General features: G+C 49.0%; 1 protein-coding gene across 4 annotated transcripts in view; it reads right to left on the bottom strand.

The window, feature by feature from the left end:
- Positions 1-15,799, bottom strand: part of greb1l (GREB1 like retinoic acid receptor coactivator) — a 39,738-nt gene that overhangs the window by 2,991 nt on the left and 20,948 nt on the right. For 2 of the 4 annotated variants that reach the window (XM_031562901.2, XM_031562902.2), the window contains exons 3-32: positions 15,352-15,511; positions 14,891-15,070; positions 14,293-14,469; positions 13,903-14,079; positions 13,675-13,797; positions 13,048-13,167; positions 12,071-12,211; positions 11,789-11,914; positions 10,511-10,651; positions 10,106-10,291; positions 9,233-9,529; positions 8,863-8,991; positions 8,594-8,728; positions 8,014-8,211; positions 7,715-7,895; positions 7,364-7,553; positions 6,791-6,924; positions 6,211-6,550; positions 5,784-5,899; positions 5,354-5,586; positions 4,602-5,170; positions 3,990-4,248; positions 3,665-3,804; positions 3,326-3,487; positions 2,554-2,755; positions 2,153-2,321; positions 1,555-1,767; positions 1,021-1,162; positions 339-539; positions 71-209 (exon numbers count right to left, since the gene is read on the bottom strand). In XM_031562901.2, the coding sequence (XP_031418761.1) occupies positions 71-209; positions 339-539; positions 1,021-1,162; positions 1,555-1,767; positions 2,153-2,321; positions 2,554-2,755; positions 3,326-3,487; positions 3,665-3,804; positions 3,990-4,248; positions 4,602-5,170; positions 5,354-5,586; positions 5,784-5,899; positions 6,211-6,550; positions 6,791-6,924; positions 7,364-7,553; positions 7,715-7,895; positions 8,014-8,211; positions 8,594-8,728; positions 8,863-8,991; positions 9,233-9,529; positions 10,106-10,291; positions 10,511-10,651; positions 11,789-11,914; positions 12,071-12,211; positions 13,048-13,167; positions 13,675-13,797; positions 13,903-14,079; positions 14,293-14,469; positions 14,891-15,070; positions 15,352-15,508 (5,677 nt within the window). In that variant the 5' untranslated portion in view covers positions 15,509-15,511. Of the gene's footprint in view, positions 1-70; positions 210-338; positions 540-1,020; positions 1,163-1,554; positions 1,768-2,152; positions 2,322-2,553; positions 2,756-3,325; positions 3,488-3,664; positions 3,805-3,989; positions 4,249-4,601; positions 5,171-5,353; positions 5,587-5,783; positions 5,900-6,210; positions 6,551-6,790; positions 6,925-7,363; positions 7,554-7,714; positions 7,896-8,013; positions 8,212-8,593; positions 8,729-8,862; positions 8,992-9,232; positions 9,530-10,105; positions 10,292-10,510; positions 10,652-11,788; positions 11,915-12,070; positions 12,212-13,047; positions 13,168-13,674; positions 13,798-13,902; positions 14,080-14,292; positions 14,470-14,890; positions 15,071-15,351; positions 15,712-15,799 lie in introns of those variants that run through there. The other 2 variants (XM_012827982.3, XM_042703784.1) reach the window with 2 other exon arrangements.

Below are 15,799 nucleotides of genomic sequence, written 5' to 3'. Positions count from 1 at the left end.
TAACATTCAACAGTTAGCAGTTATGGGGAATGCTTTCAGGCCTTGGTAAGACTCGATGTTTCATCCTCACCTTTCATGAAGTGGAATTTCTTAAGGAGTCCGGACACCACAAAGGAGTCACACAAGTAGAGCAGCAGCCCACTGAAGACCAGGCCCTGAAGGTCCAGGTTTACGGAGTGAGGCCGCGAGCTCATGTAGCACACCGACACCTGAACCAAAACACCAATCACAGACTCAGTGAGACATTGCACAACTCTACCACTAATGGAGACCTATGGTTAGCTCCACTGGGCCACCCCCCCCCCCCCACGGGTCGCGCAAGAGTCTGCAGGTCTCACCTCTGGGCCGAGGTTGAGGTAGCTGTCGATGGACAGCACGGGGTTGCTGGCGTTGTGGACTGCCTTGGGGAAAAGCCTGTGGCTGCAGCTCTGCAGGAACTTCTCCAGCAGGAACTGGGCCGGGGCGGCCAGCAGCGTGTGCTCGTGGTCAGGGGCACACACGTACTGAGAGGCGCTGATGGGGGTGGAGCTCTCCAGGCCCTGCAAAGGGGGGAGAGATGGGCGGATTTAAGAAATGACCTTGATCAAATGGCATCTGAGATGTTTTATTATATGGTATCAGAAATGTTTGCAACTCTATATTAGAGTAGATGTCGGTGTGTATGTATGTTTGTTTGAGTGTGCGTGTGAGTGTGTGTGTGAGTGTGAGTGTGAGTGTGAGTGTGAGTGTGTGTGTGTGTGTGTGTGTGTGTGTGTGAGTGTGAGTGTGAGTGTGCGTGTGCGTGTGAGTGTGCGTGTGCGTGTGAGTGTGCGTGTGCGTGTGTGTGTGTGAGTGTGAGTGTGTATGTATGTTTGTTTGAGTGTGCGTGTGAGTGTGAGTGTGAGTGTGAGTGTGAGTGTGAGTGTGAGTGTGTGTGTGTGTGTGTGTGTGTGTGCGTGTGCGTGTGAGTGTGAGTGTGTGTGTGTGTCTGTGTCTGTGTCTGTGTCTGTGTGTGTGTGTGTGTGTGTCATGAGACCTCACCATGAGTTTGGGTTTGATGAGGAAGTCCTTGTGCCCTCCGAAGGGGATGTGCTTCTTCATCAGGCTGAAGTGGTTGAAGCGGCAGACAAGAAGCCCACTGCTATTGGCCCTCAGGTTGAAGTCAACCTCCTCACTGGTGTACCTGTGGAAGAGCAGAATGTAGCAGGGTCACGGAGGGGTCAAACCAGACAACAACACACATAGGCACATCTGTTTGCATATACACACTCTTTGTCTCACACAAACACAGGCAAACCTGCTTGCATACACTCACACTTGCACACATGCAAACCGACATGTATCAGAGTTACCAATTCACACTTCTGGCAACTTTTGTTAGCAATCATTACATGTTTATTTTGTACTATTGATGACAATGCAACATTTTTGAACTTGGCACTCCACAAAAACACTTAAAATACGGCAACCTTGTATACCATAGACAAATAAACTGGGTGTGCAAAAATACATGAGTGAGGGTATTCAAATATGCCACAAGCCATTACTGCGCTTATGAAAATAAACCACGCTCACCGGTTGAGGTCATACTGGACGTTCTGTGTCAGGTCCACGTTGAGCATGATGAAGTCGTGCAGGTGGCACCGGGAGAAGGGCACGGTGGTGGGCCGCAACGCCAGGCCACTGCTCCACTTGCGGACGCCACACATGGCGTACATGGCGATCTTGGGCGTGGCCTCCATGTGCCTCAGCACGGTCTTCAGGGAGACGCTGGTGACCTCAGGAGCGCTGCGGGGGAGGAGGGGATGAGAGGAGCGGGATGAGCTGACACACAGACACACAATATACGTACACAGTGCATATACAAGTATACAATGTATCGCATGTGTGTGTGTATGTGCTGTTGGGTTGTTGAAAAATCTGTCAGTATTTATGAATTGTTTATGTAACTGAATGGATGTGCACACACATGTACAATAACAGGACGGGAAAGCACAGGAATGTATGTATGGTGTCCCTACCCGCTACTGTCATGAGAATGTATGTGTGTTGTCCCTACCCGCTACTGTCTTGAGAATGTATGTATGGTGTCCCTACCCGCTACTGTCTTGAGAATGTATGTATGTTGTCCCTACCCGCTACTGTCTTGAGAATGTATGTGTGGTGTCCCTACCCGCTACTGTCTTGTGCGTAGTGATGAGCGTTCCACAGCACGCAGGAGTCGTCCATCATGAGGATGAAGGGCCAGACGTCCTGCCTTCGGACCCCCTGCTCCTCCTGACGGTTGCGCTCCAGCTCCAGGTTGTGGTAGGAGAGCTCCTTGATCATGAAGCGGGCCGCCCCTGGAGCACAGCACAGCACAGCACAACACAGCACAGCACAACCGTCAGGCTTCCATGGCTTTATATGACAGTGACATTATGGCAGTCTGCCCATGGCAATTCATCTTCAATAACACTATTTGACCGAAAACAATATGAATAATGCTCACTGAATGAATATGAATAATGCTGTAGACAGGGATGTTGAACCTGACAGACAGTCCCCTGGTATGATGCGGAGGTGAACACTCACCCACTCCAGAGCTGTTGAACATGGCAGGCAGCACCAGCAGGATGTGGTTGGGCCAGTACTTCCTGTAGAGGGGCATTTCGTACTGCTTCACCACCAGGATGTGCAGATGGTCGGCTCCCTCCATGGCATGGTAGATGTTCAGGAGGCCGTGCTCCTGTCGTCCCGTGGTGGGCGTGAAGATGGGGCTCTTAAGGCTGGGGTCCTGTGGAATAACAGACATTCAAAACAACCATGAGAAAGTGTTTCCATAAAAAAGTTCCACGTTGGTGGAACAAACTGCCTAGTACTACCAGAGAAGGGGCGTCCCTCTCTACCTTCAAGAAGCTTTTGAAGACCCAACTCTTCAGAGAGCACCTCCCTTCCTAACTGGCACCTTGACTAGTGCTTAACTTGCACTTCAGCAGTTACATTCCTGCACTTCTTTTTCCTTTCTAGGTCGTTTTTCTATTTCTTATGTAAAGTAGTATTTAGATAGATAGATAGATAGATAGATGGATACTTTATTAATCCCGAGGGAAATTTATTTATTGTTACACCAGGTGTTTTATTGCTCTTAGCTTGACTGTTCTCTCCCTTGTACATCGCTTAGGACAAAAGCGTCTGCTAAATTACTAAATGTAAATGTAAAATGTAAATGTAAAAAATATCTTAGTGGAGAAAGGTGTACGGATTCATTGTGAAACTTGATTTGGAGGATCTGTGTGAGGACTATGAGAGCAAGTCTTTGCTGTGGCCCGCGGTGGAAGCTGGGTCCAGTGGCACACACGCCCACCTTGTCTGAGAGCAGGGGAAGCCGCATGCTCTCCAGGTGGCTGCCCTCCTGATTGAAGATGAAGTGGCGCTCCTTGGCCTTGGGGATGATGAAGTGCAGCTGCACCTCCTCTCCCAGCATGGAAGAGCAGAAGGTGAAGGCATGGAATGTGCAGTCCGAGAGCTGAGGGCAGAGAGACAGGCACACACGCACACGCACACACACACAAACACACACACACACACACACACGCGCACACAAACACACGTATGACTCAGAGTGGCGACACAGACTCACAACCTGCTGAATCACTGGAATGTATCGTACTGGGAGTAAGGACGTTGTAATCGAGGTACACACCTGGGTGGCAGGGCCGGCCTCACAGTAGTGGTGACAGTGCTCACAGTGGTGAAAGGCATTGTGGGACGCATATGGGCTTAGTCTGATGGACACCGTGTCCCTTTTGGCAGGAGTTTCATTCACAGTTTCAGATTTCAACCCTGCACACAAACACATACAATTATAAGGTCATTACAAAAACCAAGCCCCTTACGCAGTTCGCCAGGGAACCATGTAAAGTGGTGGTGAACAGACAAAGTGATGCCTTTGGGTTGAATTACATGGATGTAAAAGATCTTACAAGACTCTCAATTTATTTGGCCATGACTTCCAAATTTTGAATTACCTTTCGGTTTGTTAGCCATTTTTTCAGAATATAAAATACTGGAGTGTCTGAACTTGGGGTCACGGGAGTAAGGGTCGAAGGGCATTTTCCTAATGTCCTCCATATCCGGCCACCTGGTGACGGTGGCGGGTATCCCATCTGCCACCTCTGCCAGGTCCTCTTCCAGCTCCTCCTCGTCGTACACGTCCACCTCCAGCAGGCGGATCAGCATTCGGAACAGGATTCTTAGGAACTGCAGGTAAGCTCCTGTCTTCCCCACCTACAGGGGAAAGAAGATGGAAGAGAGAACAAACCATCAGAGAACAAGAGACGTAGGACAGCTGGACAGGAGCTGCTACACAAAACACGGGAAGGGAGCTGAGGCGAGCAAAAAGCACTGTTTGACTTCAAATGTTTATGGAAACAAAATCCAAACAGACAATTAAACTGCTAGATATATACAGAAAAAGATATTTCACAATGTATTTATTACCACAAATGGTGAATGAGAATGAGAGGTGAGAGAGAAACTATAATGGTGATGAATTCCAGCAATGACAGCTCCAGCAGCTCTACCAGCGGAGGTTGCCATGGTGTATAAAGCCCATGCTGAGACAGAGGGAGGACTCTTACCTGTGGTGGTCCACTCAGGAGCAGGCGTCTGGGGTGGGGAGCGGCGGGGCCCTCGAAGTCTGCATGGTGCTTCTTGGCACAGGTCCACTTGCGGTAGTAGAGCGACTGCTCCAGCCCGCTCATGTGGTGGGGGATGGGTGGCCGCAGCGGGCTGCTCCAGGTGAGGTAGGCGTGGGGCAGCAGGGTCGTGGAGCTGGGCTGGTCCTGGGCGCCCGGCGCCAGCAGGGAGTACGCGGCCCGGGAGAGGACGGCCGTGCGCGGGTAGAGGTGGCTGCGTCCGGGGCTGTACCGCGCCTGCGTGGACTGGCTGGGCCGCTGCACAGTGTAGGAAGACGAGGGGGAGGAGGAAGAGGACGAGGAGGAACAGAAGGAGAGGGGACCCGGAAGGGGGGCCGAGGACGGGGCCTGGTGGGAGTCGCACTCCTCCTTGACCCGGTGGGGGGTGCAGCTGGCCTCCGCAGTGCCGTTGCTGCCCGTCTCTGTCAGGGAAGAGGAGTGCGAGGAGAGGGAGGCCTTCTGGGAGGTGTCGGGCATGCCAGAGGAGCTCACGCCATTCTCAGTCAGGGAGCCTGAGAGAGAGATGCATAGATGGACAGATAGATAAATAGAAAGAGAGAGAGAGAGAGAAAGATTAAATTATAAGACTTCATTTCTTTGTCACTACCTTTCCTATATGTCTCCAGATCTTAGAAGTAATCTTCACGATGTATCACAAGAAGTCATCAGTGATAGCAGATTGTTTGTGAACTAACCTGAAGCCCTCGTGACTGCGCTGCCATTGCTGTGCGGTCGCTCCAGGTCCATCTGCCCATCATCGGCAGGGCCGGAGCCCTTCTCCTCCTCCGGCTCCTCCGGGCTCCTCTTCCGGGGCTCCGGGATCACACATTTAGTCACGTAGGTGCAGGCCAGGCCCACCTCCTGCTCCAGAGCCGTGCGCGTCAGGTAGCTGGAGTCAATCAGACGCAGGTCACAGTACTTCAGGGACCTGCAGGGAGAACACATCAAGTTAATGTTCTGTTTGAGACCAGCCACTGCATTACAGGCACCATGCTCCAACAGGATCCGTGTTCCAACAACCATGATCTGTACTGCATGTGTACAAAGTGCATCAGACAGAGAATAATAGAGAAAACTGCCAAACATGAAGGTTATGGTGATAGTGGAGAGAGTGAAAGTAAGTACCTGGGGAACGTCTCCCCCAGCGGGTCTTTCCCTGTGAGGATGACGATGCAGGGCAGGCCTTCCAGGTCTTCATACGTCTGCGGCACCCAGTCCTCGTTCTTACAACCCTGCCAGGCCTGCCAAACACACAGTACATTAAGCGACTTCTAAGCAACTTAAGTGTCCAGAATATGATTTCATTAGTGGCCCGTGTAAAACATCTTGAGATTCATACAAATAATTTAGCCCTGAAAATGTTGCTTGTGGCTTCCAAAGCACACGTAATGACTTAACGACTCATTACCTACTTACCGACCTGTTTTTTTTTTTTTCATTTAAATACAGCTTGCACTGAAGTGCCGCCTAGATTTGTGTACCGTAAGTCTCCAGCTTCTCAGCGCATCCCTTAGCCCCCCCCCCCTCCTCCCTCCCACACACGTGCTCTTACCCTGAGGCGGTTGCAGAAGTGCCTGGGCAGGATGAGCTCGGTGGCGGGGTTGCCGAGCAGCACAGCGAAGCGGTACTGCAGGCCCAGCCTGTCGCGCGCATCCTCCAGCCGCTCGCGCGCCAGCATGGCCAGCTGCAGCGAGGGCACGCGCACCAGCAGCATGTGGCCGCGCCCGGAGCTCCCGCGCCCGGGGCAGCTGATCAGGTCCTCCACCATGGTCAGGGTCTCGGGCGTGACGTGGTCCCGCAGGGAGGGCGCCACCGTCAGGGCCATCATGGCCTCTGTGTACTGCTGGATGAGCAGGTAGCTGCGGATCACCATGCTGTGAAGATGGGGGTGCCTGGAAAGGACAAAGCAAAATTATATGATGAAGAGAATTCAGCTAACTATTAATGAAACATATCTATTACTGTCGATACGACCATAGAGTGGAGAGTCTGTGCAATATACACTACTGCAGAATGAAATAATGTACTGTGGACCACAGTCACTCACTCACACTCACTCCCTATGAAGTACACACATGGTGTGAGTCATGAGAGCCTTTGAATGAAGACCTTTTCCCCCTGGGGTGACTCACCTCTCCAGTAAGGTGTTCACCATCCTCTCAAAGGCATCGTCACAGCGGAGGATGGGGCTGGCCACACCCCACTGCAGAGAGCTGCTGTAGTCACTCAGGCCAAAGTAAACTAGGTCTTTGGGAGAAGGCTCGCCCTGAAAGCAACAAGAAGATCATATACATTAATCTCTCTGCACAAATTATATGCTTATATCAGTCTCAAAATGAGTATGGAAATAAACAACTTAAGATATAAATTTAAATAAAAATGACTTAGTTACTTTTTTTAAAAGGACTATATTTAACTGTACTAGTTTGCAAGGTACTAGTACTAGTTTGCAAAAACATACATGAAAATCGCAACTGTGGCATAAAGTCTTCCACTAGGTCAGTTGTGTCTCTTTTATAAATGCTCGGACAACAATATGAATTTCCACCACTAGGGTGTGCTAAACATCAACAACAGCCATTCCATCATCCCTGACAAACCGATCAGGGGCCATTTTAACTCCCTCTCACTGTACATCTTGCCATTCAAGGCAGACACCACCAAACTGGTCTTGGATCAGTGCCAGGTCAGATTGTGTGACTCACCAGGCTGTCGCGGCCGGGCCAGTGCACCTCGTTGTGGACGCTGATGCGGGACTGGCGTGTCTGCAGGGTGTGGGGGAAGCAGCTGACCTGCAGCACCAGCAGGTTGACCGCCTCCAGCACCTCCTGGCAGTTGACCACGCGGTCGGCCAGGCCCTGCAGCTCGCCGTGGCGCACAGACCCAGAGAGGGCGCTAGAGAGGCAGACACATCACCCAGGGTTAGCGAGTCAAACAGAAAGATAGTGAAAGACGGTGAGAAAATACACACTACTGTGCTATTTTATTAGCTAAATCAGTCACAAAATGTCACAAATGCCACATAGTCGTATGTATGTTTTCAACTGTGCCCTTACCTGTTTAGGTCGACATGAGAGTTGTCATGGATGAGGACAAACAGGGTATAAGGGTTCTGTTTCACTTTCCTCATGAAGGCCTCCATTTTAGTATGAACATCAGCATCCAGACGCACCACATATTTATCTGATTTCTGAAGGGCAGAAGTAGCGTCCTCCATGCCAAGGTCCACCAAAACACCTGAAAGACATGGACCAGATCAGTACGATGGAGCTGACACTCTAACACTGCCCAGAATTACTATGACGGGTATTGGGATGTCAGCTAGAGCAGCAAGCGTGTAAACGTCTGGCCTGACCTGATTGTCTGATGCGCTCGGTGGTCTGATGCATGAGAACGTGGGAGGGCGGCACCAGCACGAGGAAGTCCACCTTGCAGAAGCGCCCCAGGTCGAGGCTCTGGCTGCCGGAGTCGGCGATGGAGCACACCTGGGAGAGGAGGCTGCGCGCCACGCTCAGCTGAGGCGGGAGGATCTGGAACACCTCATTCAGCAGGTCTGCCCAAAACAAGAAGGCCGCGCTCACGTTAGCAAACACACAGGCACAGGCTAGGCTAGTCAGCCATTTCCAAACAAAGCTGCTTAACGGATGCTGATGCATATTTACAAATAAAGCTTGCAGACATCAAAGTTAAGTCATTAAAATAGACATGCTTTGTGAAAAGTTGCAGTTTGTGATAAGTAGGCCTGTCCTTTCAATTACATTTGTCTTTGAAAAGTCAAAACAGTGTACACATTCTTTGCTGTCACTGTTAAGAATAATGAATGCTGTTACTGCAGTTTGTTCTTTTCTATGCACTTTGCCAACCATCATTTGCCATTTATTTATGAGACAAATATAGTTGGTCTAGTGTTATATGATCAGGGGCTGCAGTCTGACCTGTATCTGAGGCTGGAACCATGGCAACTGCCTCCTGTGAATGGATGTAGTCCGTGACATCTCCCTGAAAGGGCTGGATGACCTGCTCCTTACGCCGACGCTGGTACTTGATCAGCTGCTTCTCCAGATTGTCCCCTACAGATGATACATTTCCAATTCATTTTCACTCAGTCCAGTGACTGTCATGAACGTGACGTATTTGTTTGAAAGTTGTGTGAGCACTGAGGTTTGAACTCGGTGTTAATGTGTCTGTGTAATGGCCCACTGACCTGAAGAGGTGCTTCGGAAGTGTGCGGCCAGGCCGCTGACTTTGCCTGTGATGAGTTCGTAGCTGATCTCCTTCAGGAACTCATTGGTAGTGAGCATCCCCTCAGCCAGAGCTCGAGCCTGGTATTTTCCTGAGAAACACCAAAAAAAAAGTAAGTTAAAAAGTATTTAGACTGATAGGTATTGTTATTTCTCAGTCTACTGAATCCCAACAATCCCACCAACACCAATCCCTAGATCAACTCTAATTTTTCAACCCCTATTTAACCTTCAGCTACTCAAAGACACTTTGTACCACTCAAATCCGTGCTGTATTTATCCGCGCGTCATATGAGACATGACACAGTTGACCAGTAGAGAAAGCCTACTTACCCAGCACGAGCACGCAGAACTCGTTGCCGCTCATCTTGGAGGCACAGATAATCAGCATGTAGTTTGGCAAGCACTGCTGGTGAGGGCCCTCGCACAGCGAGCGCAGGGACTCCGAGATGCCCTCGCCCAGAGAGCTGTGTGTGACCAGGACCTGCACGGTGCCGCCGGACACGCTGGCCTCCACGCGGGCCAACCAGGGCAGCTGGGCCGGGGACACGGAAGGGCCCGGGGGCCCACACAGCATGGCCTTCAGCACGATCTGCTCAAACTCCTCCCGCAGTGGGATCTGCTCTGGGCCTGTGGCAGGGAGAGAAAGAGATAAGAGAGAGACAAGTCAGTGGCGGAATACACACCAGGACACAGGCTTTCGGATTAAAGGTGAGCTCTCGGAAGAAACACAAGCCCCACTCTACTGATAGCTTTAATGACCTTGACCGTATTTGTGCGCACGCAGAGATGTGGTGTCTGCACACAAACTGATGACCTCAGGAAAACCTAACATGAGTTAATCTCAGACACAACACTGAATTGACTGAATTTACATAGTATGTATTACTTCAATACTCATTCGTTAAGGTCACACATTTTCACTTGCTCGTGAACATAATGATTGCAATGATCATGCAGCTAGAACTAACTGTGAATTATAAACAACAGACAACTGAATTCACTGATTTATTTCACTTCAGGACTGAGCTGAGCGAACAGACCTCTGGTCCACTGTTCGTATTCCCATGTCAGTGAGATTGGTTTTATTCACCGACACAGGTCAATACTGGCAGAGACTGGGGAAAGCCGGACAGAGGCTCAGGCTCGGTCCCACGTCAGATTTGGCAGAGTCAGCGTGCAGTGTTTGTTTTTTTGCTTGTTTACCTAGACGGGCAAGGTACTGTAAGGTGAGCAGGGCCATGGTTTCCACGGTGAGGAGCTGGCTGCTGGTCATGCCGAGGTTCTCTAGGGTCTTCTCAGGCAGCTGGCTGCCCTTATAGCAGCTCACCAGCAGGGGGCTCACCACGATGTCTCCCACATTGCCATAGAAGTATGGTAAAGTGCCTTGGCCTGAGAGGAAAACAACATGATCACTTAGCCCTCTGTGTGCTATTTCACTTCAGATCAAATGAGCATAAGCAGTACTCTAGTAGTGAATCTAATATATTTAGACTTATTCTTTAAGAAGACACCTTAATCCAGAGCAATAGTATAAGAATGATGCTTTATTAGTTTGTGTGGTGATAACACTACCAGTTGAGCTACAGAAACAGGATTTGAGCTCCCTACCAATGAGGATGACGGGCCGGACTCCAGAGATGTTGAGCAGGTTGTCGGGGACAATGACGGTTTCTCCTGCCGTGACTGGCTGGGGCTGGATCACCCCAGACACAGATAGAGACTGGGGACTGGCCAGCGCCAACACAGAGCCTGCCAGACCAAAAGGAGAGGAAAGTCATGCCTCTGGAGAAAGAGGAATACTGAGAGAAGAAGACTGATATCAAGAAAGCAGCACACATGAAATAGGAACGTTTGCCAAACAAACATTAAAGGCGGCGCCTCCACTCGCATGCATCAGGGTCAGTATATCAATACGTGGTTACTGAGAGGTTACTGTTGTGTCACCTATGAGCCCTTAGTCGACCCATCTCCCCTTTGACCCATTCGCTCAGCCAGTGTGACCTCCGACCCTATTGTCACCGTAGCAACATATAAATTACTCCTGATGGGAGAAAATGTCAAAGTCCTCTGTCAATGTCACCCATGAGACAGGTCAACGTGTGTAATCTAATTCAAGGCAAGGCCAGCAAACGAGCTCCATGGAAATGCATGCACAGTGACTGCATCTCCTCCACTCTCTCACTCTGTCCCTTTATACCTGACAGGCTACCACAGTCTGTGAGACACTCCATAAAGATCACCATGGCTTGGCGCACACATAAATGACCTTCCAGATTAACAAAAGAAACATTGTCACCTTCACATTCAAAGCTTTCCTTTGCAGAGGGCACACAAGCAACAAACAGCTGTTTACAGCTGCAATATCCTGGGATGTTGTATAACCATATCCCATCTGCTTAGCAGCTTTGATTCGTAAAAATGTCAAGCAAGGTGTTTTTTATATATATACGTGTGACTAAATAAGTACCTATTTTCCAGTAACAGACCATCAAAAATCAATTTTAAGGTGCCATATGTAGTTTTCTTTGTCGCAATATAGACATGTGTCTTTACTAAATGCAACCACGACGATATAAACAGTACAAAGATGTTTTCCAGCATTCCAGTATTAATGTATTATTCATCCTCATTTATTATATGTATCCAAATTCATCCTGTGTTTCCACTTTCCATTTTTGAGTGCCTTAAGATTATACACATACACAATACAAAATACATAAAATGCATACGAATGTTAGGAAAACACTGTATCATATCATGGCTGTGTTATTGTTGCAAACCTAGACATATTTGTATTTGCCCTCTGACAAAACAAGCCACCTAGAGCAACTTCAGGGAGCCACTGAGACGGCTGAGCACCCTAGGGCAACAGCTCTTCCTGCTCACCTGGACCACAGGCGAGGGGTCGGATGGCTGGGACCGGGACGGCTGTGGAGGGGACGGGCACCACTGACGCGGGGTGCCAGCTGCGGTGGCGCTTCTTCGGGGGACCGGAGGACATGGCTGAGGAGGCTATGGGGAGAGGAAAACGCAGCCAAATGATCCAGCGGTCAGTACAGTCTTTATGGCTCTGTGTTCATGGGAAATGAACCATGCACCATCTCACTGTGAAGCGTGTGTGTGTGTGTGTTCGTGCCCGTGTGTGTTTGGGGCTGTGTGTGGACTCACCTGGGCTGTCTCCTGGTTCCACGGGGCGGTAGGTCAGTGGTGGGATGCCCAGTGGGGGCAGATGGGTGGGGCTGAGCTGCACAGGCCTCGCCTCGACACCCAGGCCATTGGTTAAGCCATTCACCCGCAGAGCAGTGGGAACTAGTCAAAGCACAAGCACACACACACACACACACACGCACACACACACACACACGCACACGCACACGCACACGCACACGCACACAAACACACACACACACACACACACACACACCCACACACACACACACACACACACACCCACACACACACACACACACACACACACACACACACACACACACACACATACACACAAACAAATGTAAAACAGAGCAACATAAATATAACAGAGGAAGAGGATTCTAGAAAGCAGTGAGTGATTGATTTCCTAACCCTTCACAGGCCTATTGATAATGAACTGCAAAGGCACTTTCACATTTGATATTCCTGATCCATTCATTATAGAACACATTGATTGTTGCCTGTCAATCTCAGGGAGTAGCAAATGTGCTAATGGATGGACAGGCCTTAAAAACTCATTACAGGGTTTTTCCTGGGTACTGATGTCAGCGTTTCTCCAAGCTTAAGGAGCACCTAATCCAGATGACCTTCAGCACACTTGCTCCATCTGCCCAACTAGGCAGCCAAGTCCACACACACACACACACACACACACACACACACACACACACACATACACACGCAACCAGGTGCGGCCCTGAGGTCGGGAGCATAGGGTGACTCATTGGTGTACATTTAACTGATTGCAAAAAACAATGTAACACCTTCCCTCAATATTAGTTGTAGCATTTTTAACACTATTATTTTCACCATTGTGATTATTATAAAAATGATGAGATGGGATTTAATAATGGCCATGTACTTTTTGCGATTCTGTTCAGTTCAGTATGATCGTAAATTAAAACTATAAAGCCAGGATAAGCTCTTTGTACCTATTGGCAGTGTCTTTGTACCCTGTGTGGCCAGTGGTTTGATGAAGCTGCCCTCTCTGATTAGGTCTTGCCCTCCAAAGTGCCCCGAGGATCTCGACTGGAGCCGGGCTGGGGGGGAATCTGCAGAACCAGAGGGGTGCGTTTGGCAGTTAGACATTTGTGTGCGATCTTATGAACACTGTACATAAGTATGTAGACAATAATGATACAACAACTTAACAGACTACCTTCCTCAGAGGCAAAATATGTACTCTAAAACAGACAGGCATCTAATTTTCTTTCACAGGAAGAGTCAAGCTGAAAACCCATTTGGTGACCAATGAGGTAACCAGCATTGTCTTTACAACACAACACCACAATGCCTGTCAGTCTTTCAGCCAAGACTGTCGTGTAAACAGAAAGGGCCTAAAGGCAGATGTCCCTGATAGCACATGGAGAGTCCCCCTCCCCCACCCCTCCTGAGGGAACATGACCCCACTTGAGCTCAAGCCCACGCTATCTGCATCACTGGCCACCTAGCGAACCCCACTGGGCTTGTGGCCCTGCTTGCGGGACTCATCGGGGGCTAGGGGCTAGATAGAGTCAGCATGGATGGAGGTTGGAAGGGAGATAAAATGGCTGCCTGACCTGTGCTGGAGAGCGGCGAGGAGCTGTGGCCATTGGTTCCTCCATTCTCTTTGCTGCTCAGCGAGGAAGAGGAGCTAGGTTTGGAGGAAGAAGCACTGCTGGAGAACTGCCTCGTCTTACAATCTACAGACCGAATGAAAAGAGGAAGAAAAAAACTGTGATTGGCATTTGACCCCCACAGACTACAGGAAGTGGAAGGATGCGTTTGTGGTCTGCTGCTGAATATACCTTTCCAGCAGATTAGAGGTCCTTTGCACAGAGCACCCTGAGAATTCTTCACCAGGTAGTATTTTAAGTGCTTCTGCTTCTTGGGCTGAGTGGCCAGCTTCAGGTTAATGTGGTTGGAGAACTCAGTAAAATACCGGAAGCCCTTCTCACCACAGCCCACGCAATTTCCCGAAAATCCTGCAAAAGACGAAAACATTTACTTGGAAAAATGTAAAACAACCAAAGAGTTGGCAAAAAGCACCCTTCTACAAATACGTGTAAAATACACAAACACGGACTGCAAACATCGTTTTTTTTTTTTTTTTTTAAACTAGCGGGTAACCCTTTGCAATGTAATGGGTGAATGGTCTTTTTGCAGCAGCCTGCTTGTAGGTCCAAAAAGGATCTCACCTAAAAGTGCATTTTTCCCATTTTCGTCTGGAAGGAAGCGCTTGTCCACCGCACAGACCAGTATGTGCTCTGGGACGCTTGGGGACTTAGCCCCCACCAGCTCAAATCCAGGGGGAACGTCGATCGCCTCCATTGTCATGGAGACCAGCCGCAGGTCCTTCCCTGCCTGACAGAAGCCTGGTGAGATAAGAGGTTTGAGTCAGCACAGCACATAATGATTTCACTCTCAATCCTTCTGACGCAGAAGAAAGGCTGAACAAATCACTCCATTTGTTTCCTGCTGATGAAATGACTTTCATTGTAAGTGTAATGCAAAAAAAAAAACATGAAGGACATTAAATCTCGTTTCCTTGTACAACCTGCTCATGTACTCAGTATATACTCATCGAGTATATGATTTTATTTCTCTAGTCTCCACAGTCTATGACAAACTGTAGCTATTTTATATTTTACCTACACCAATATAAACTGTCCTCTCATCTCCATGTAGTACATTTCATTTAGTCATTCAATAAAGTTGCACAGTGCCGTAATCTGACATAGTTAAGCTGGGAGCAGCAGCTGGTTGTCTGTGGCTATGAAAGAGAAAGGCAGATACCGTCCATGAGGCAGCAGCCGTCAGGGGTGAGGCCCTGCAGGAAGGGCAGAGGCGGGCTGCTGCTGTCCGACTCGTCCTCGTCTTCCATGTCGTCCATGTCAGGAGAGGCCTGACTGTTGACCAACAGAGAGCCGTTGACCTCTGCGGACCGAAAGCCCAGCTCGCCTTTGGCTTTAATGTCTGACCAAAGTCCAAAGGAAGAAAAGATTTAGTGCATAAGGCTCGGTTGGTGTGGAAAGCAAAGAAAGCACAGTTGTGACTACTAAACCGTTTTTATTACATGAAATAAGCTGTTTGCATTATTTGTATAGTTTGGGTCATAATGTAGATAATAGGATTTGTTTCACTTTAAGTGACCCAAAGTATCATTATTTAAAATAACAGAACTACCTTACAGGTCTGGGCTTTGCGGATAATCATTTATCATTTGAATGAAGAGGACAAAACCATCGCTGACTCACCCTCTGTGTTGCTATGATAATGGTCTGGCTCCAGGTAAAGCTGTGTGAAAATGGGCTGTGGGTCGCCACTGCTCGACCGCAATGAGGCCTCGATGGAGTTATGGAGAGCCTCCTCAAAGCGAGCTGACTTCAGCTGCCCTGCATACGAATTCCCCATGATCTGTAACACAGAGCAGAGCCGCATTTTAAGCTTTAAACTTTAAACTTTATTCAACCCTTTTTTATCTCAATGTAAATAGACAGAACTAAAAGTAATCTATCGGTGCACTGTGGCCACTCTTTCATCACAGTGTCAATATTTATCCTGAAATAGGGATAATTTTGTGGGCAGTATAACACCACGTTGGTGTTGAACAGATAGATTAGACCACTGTCTCACATCTCAACCCCCCCGGACTCTCCCTCATCTTGTGTCCCTTGACCCTTCACCCCACCCAGGACCGGACAC

Source organism: Clupea harengus, chromosome 25, assembly GCF_900700415.2.
Source record: "Clupea harengus chromosome 25, Ch_v2.0.2, whole genome shotgun sequence".
NCBI classification, from domain to species: Eukaryota; Metazoa; Chordata; class Actinopteri; order Clupeiformes; family Clupeidae; genus Clupea; species Clupea harengus.
Note: the sequence above shows the minus strand (reverse complement) of the source record. Positions and strands in the feature narration are given on the sequence as shown.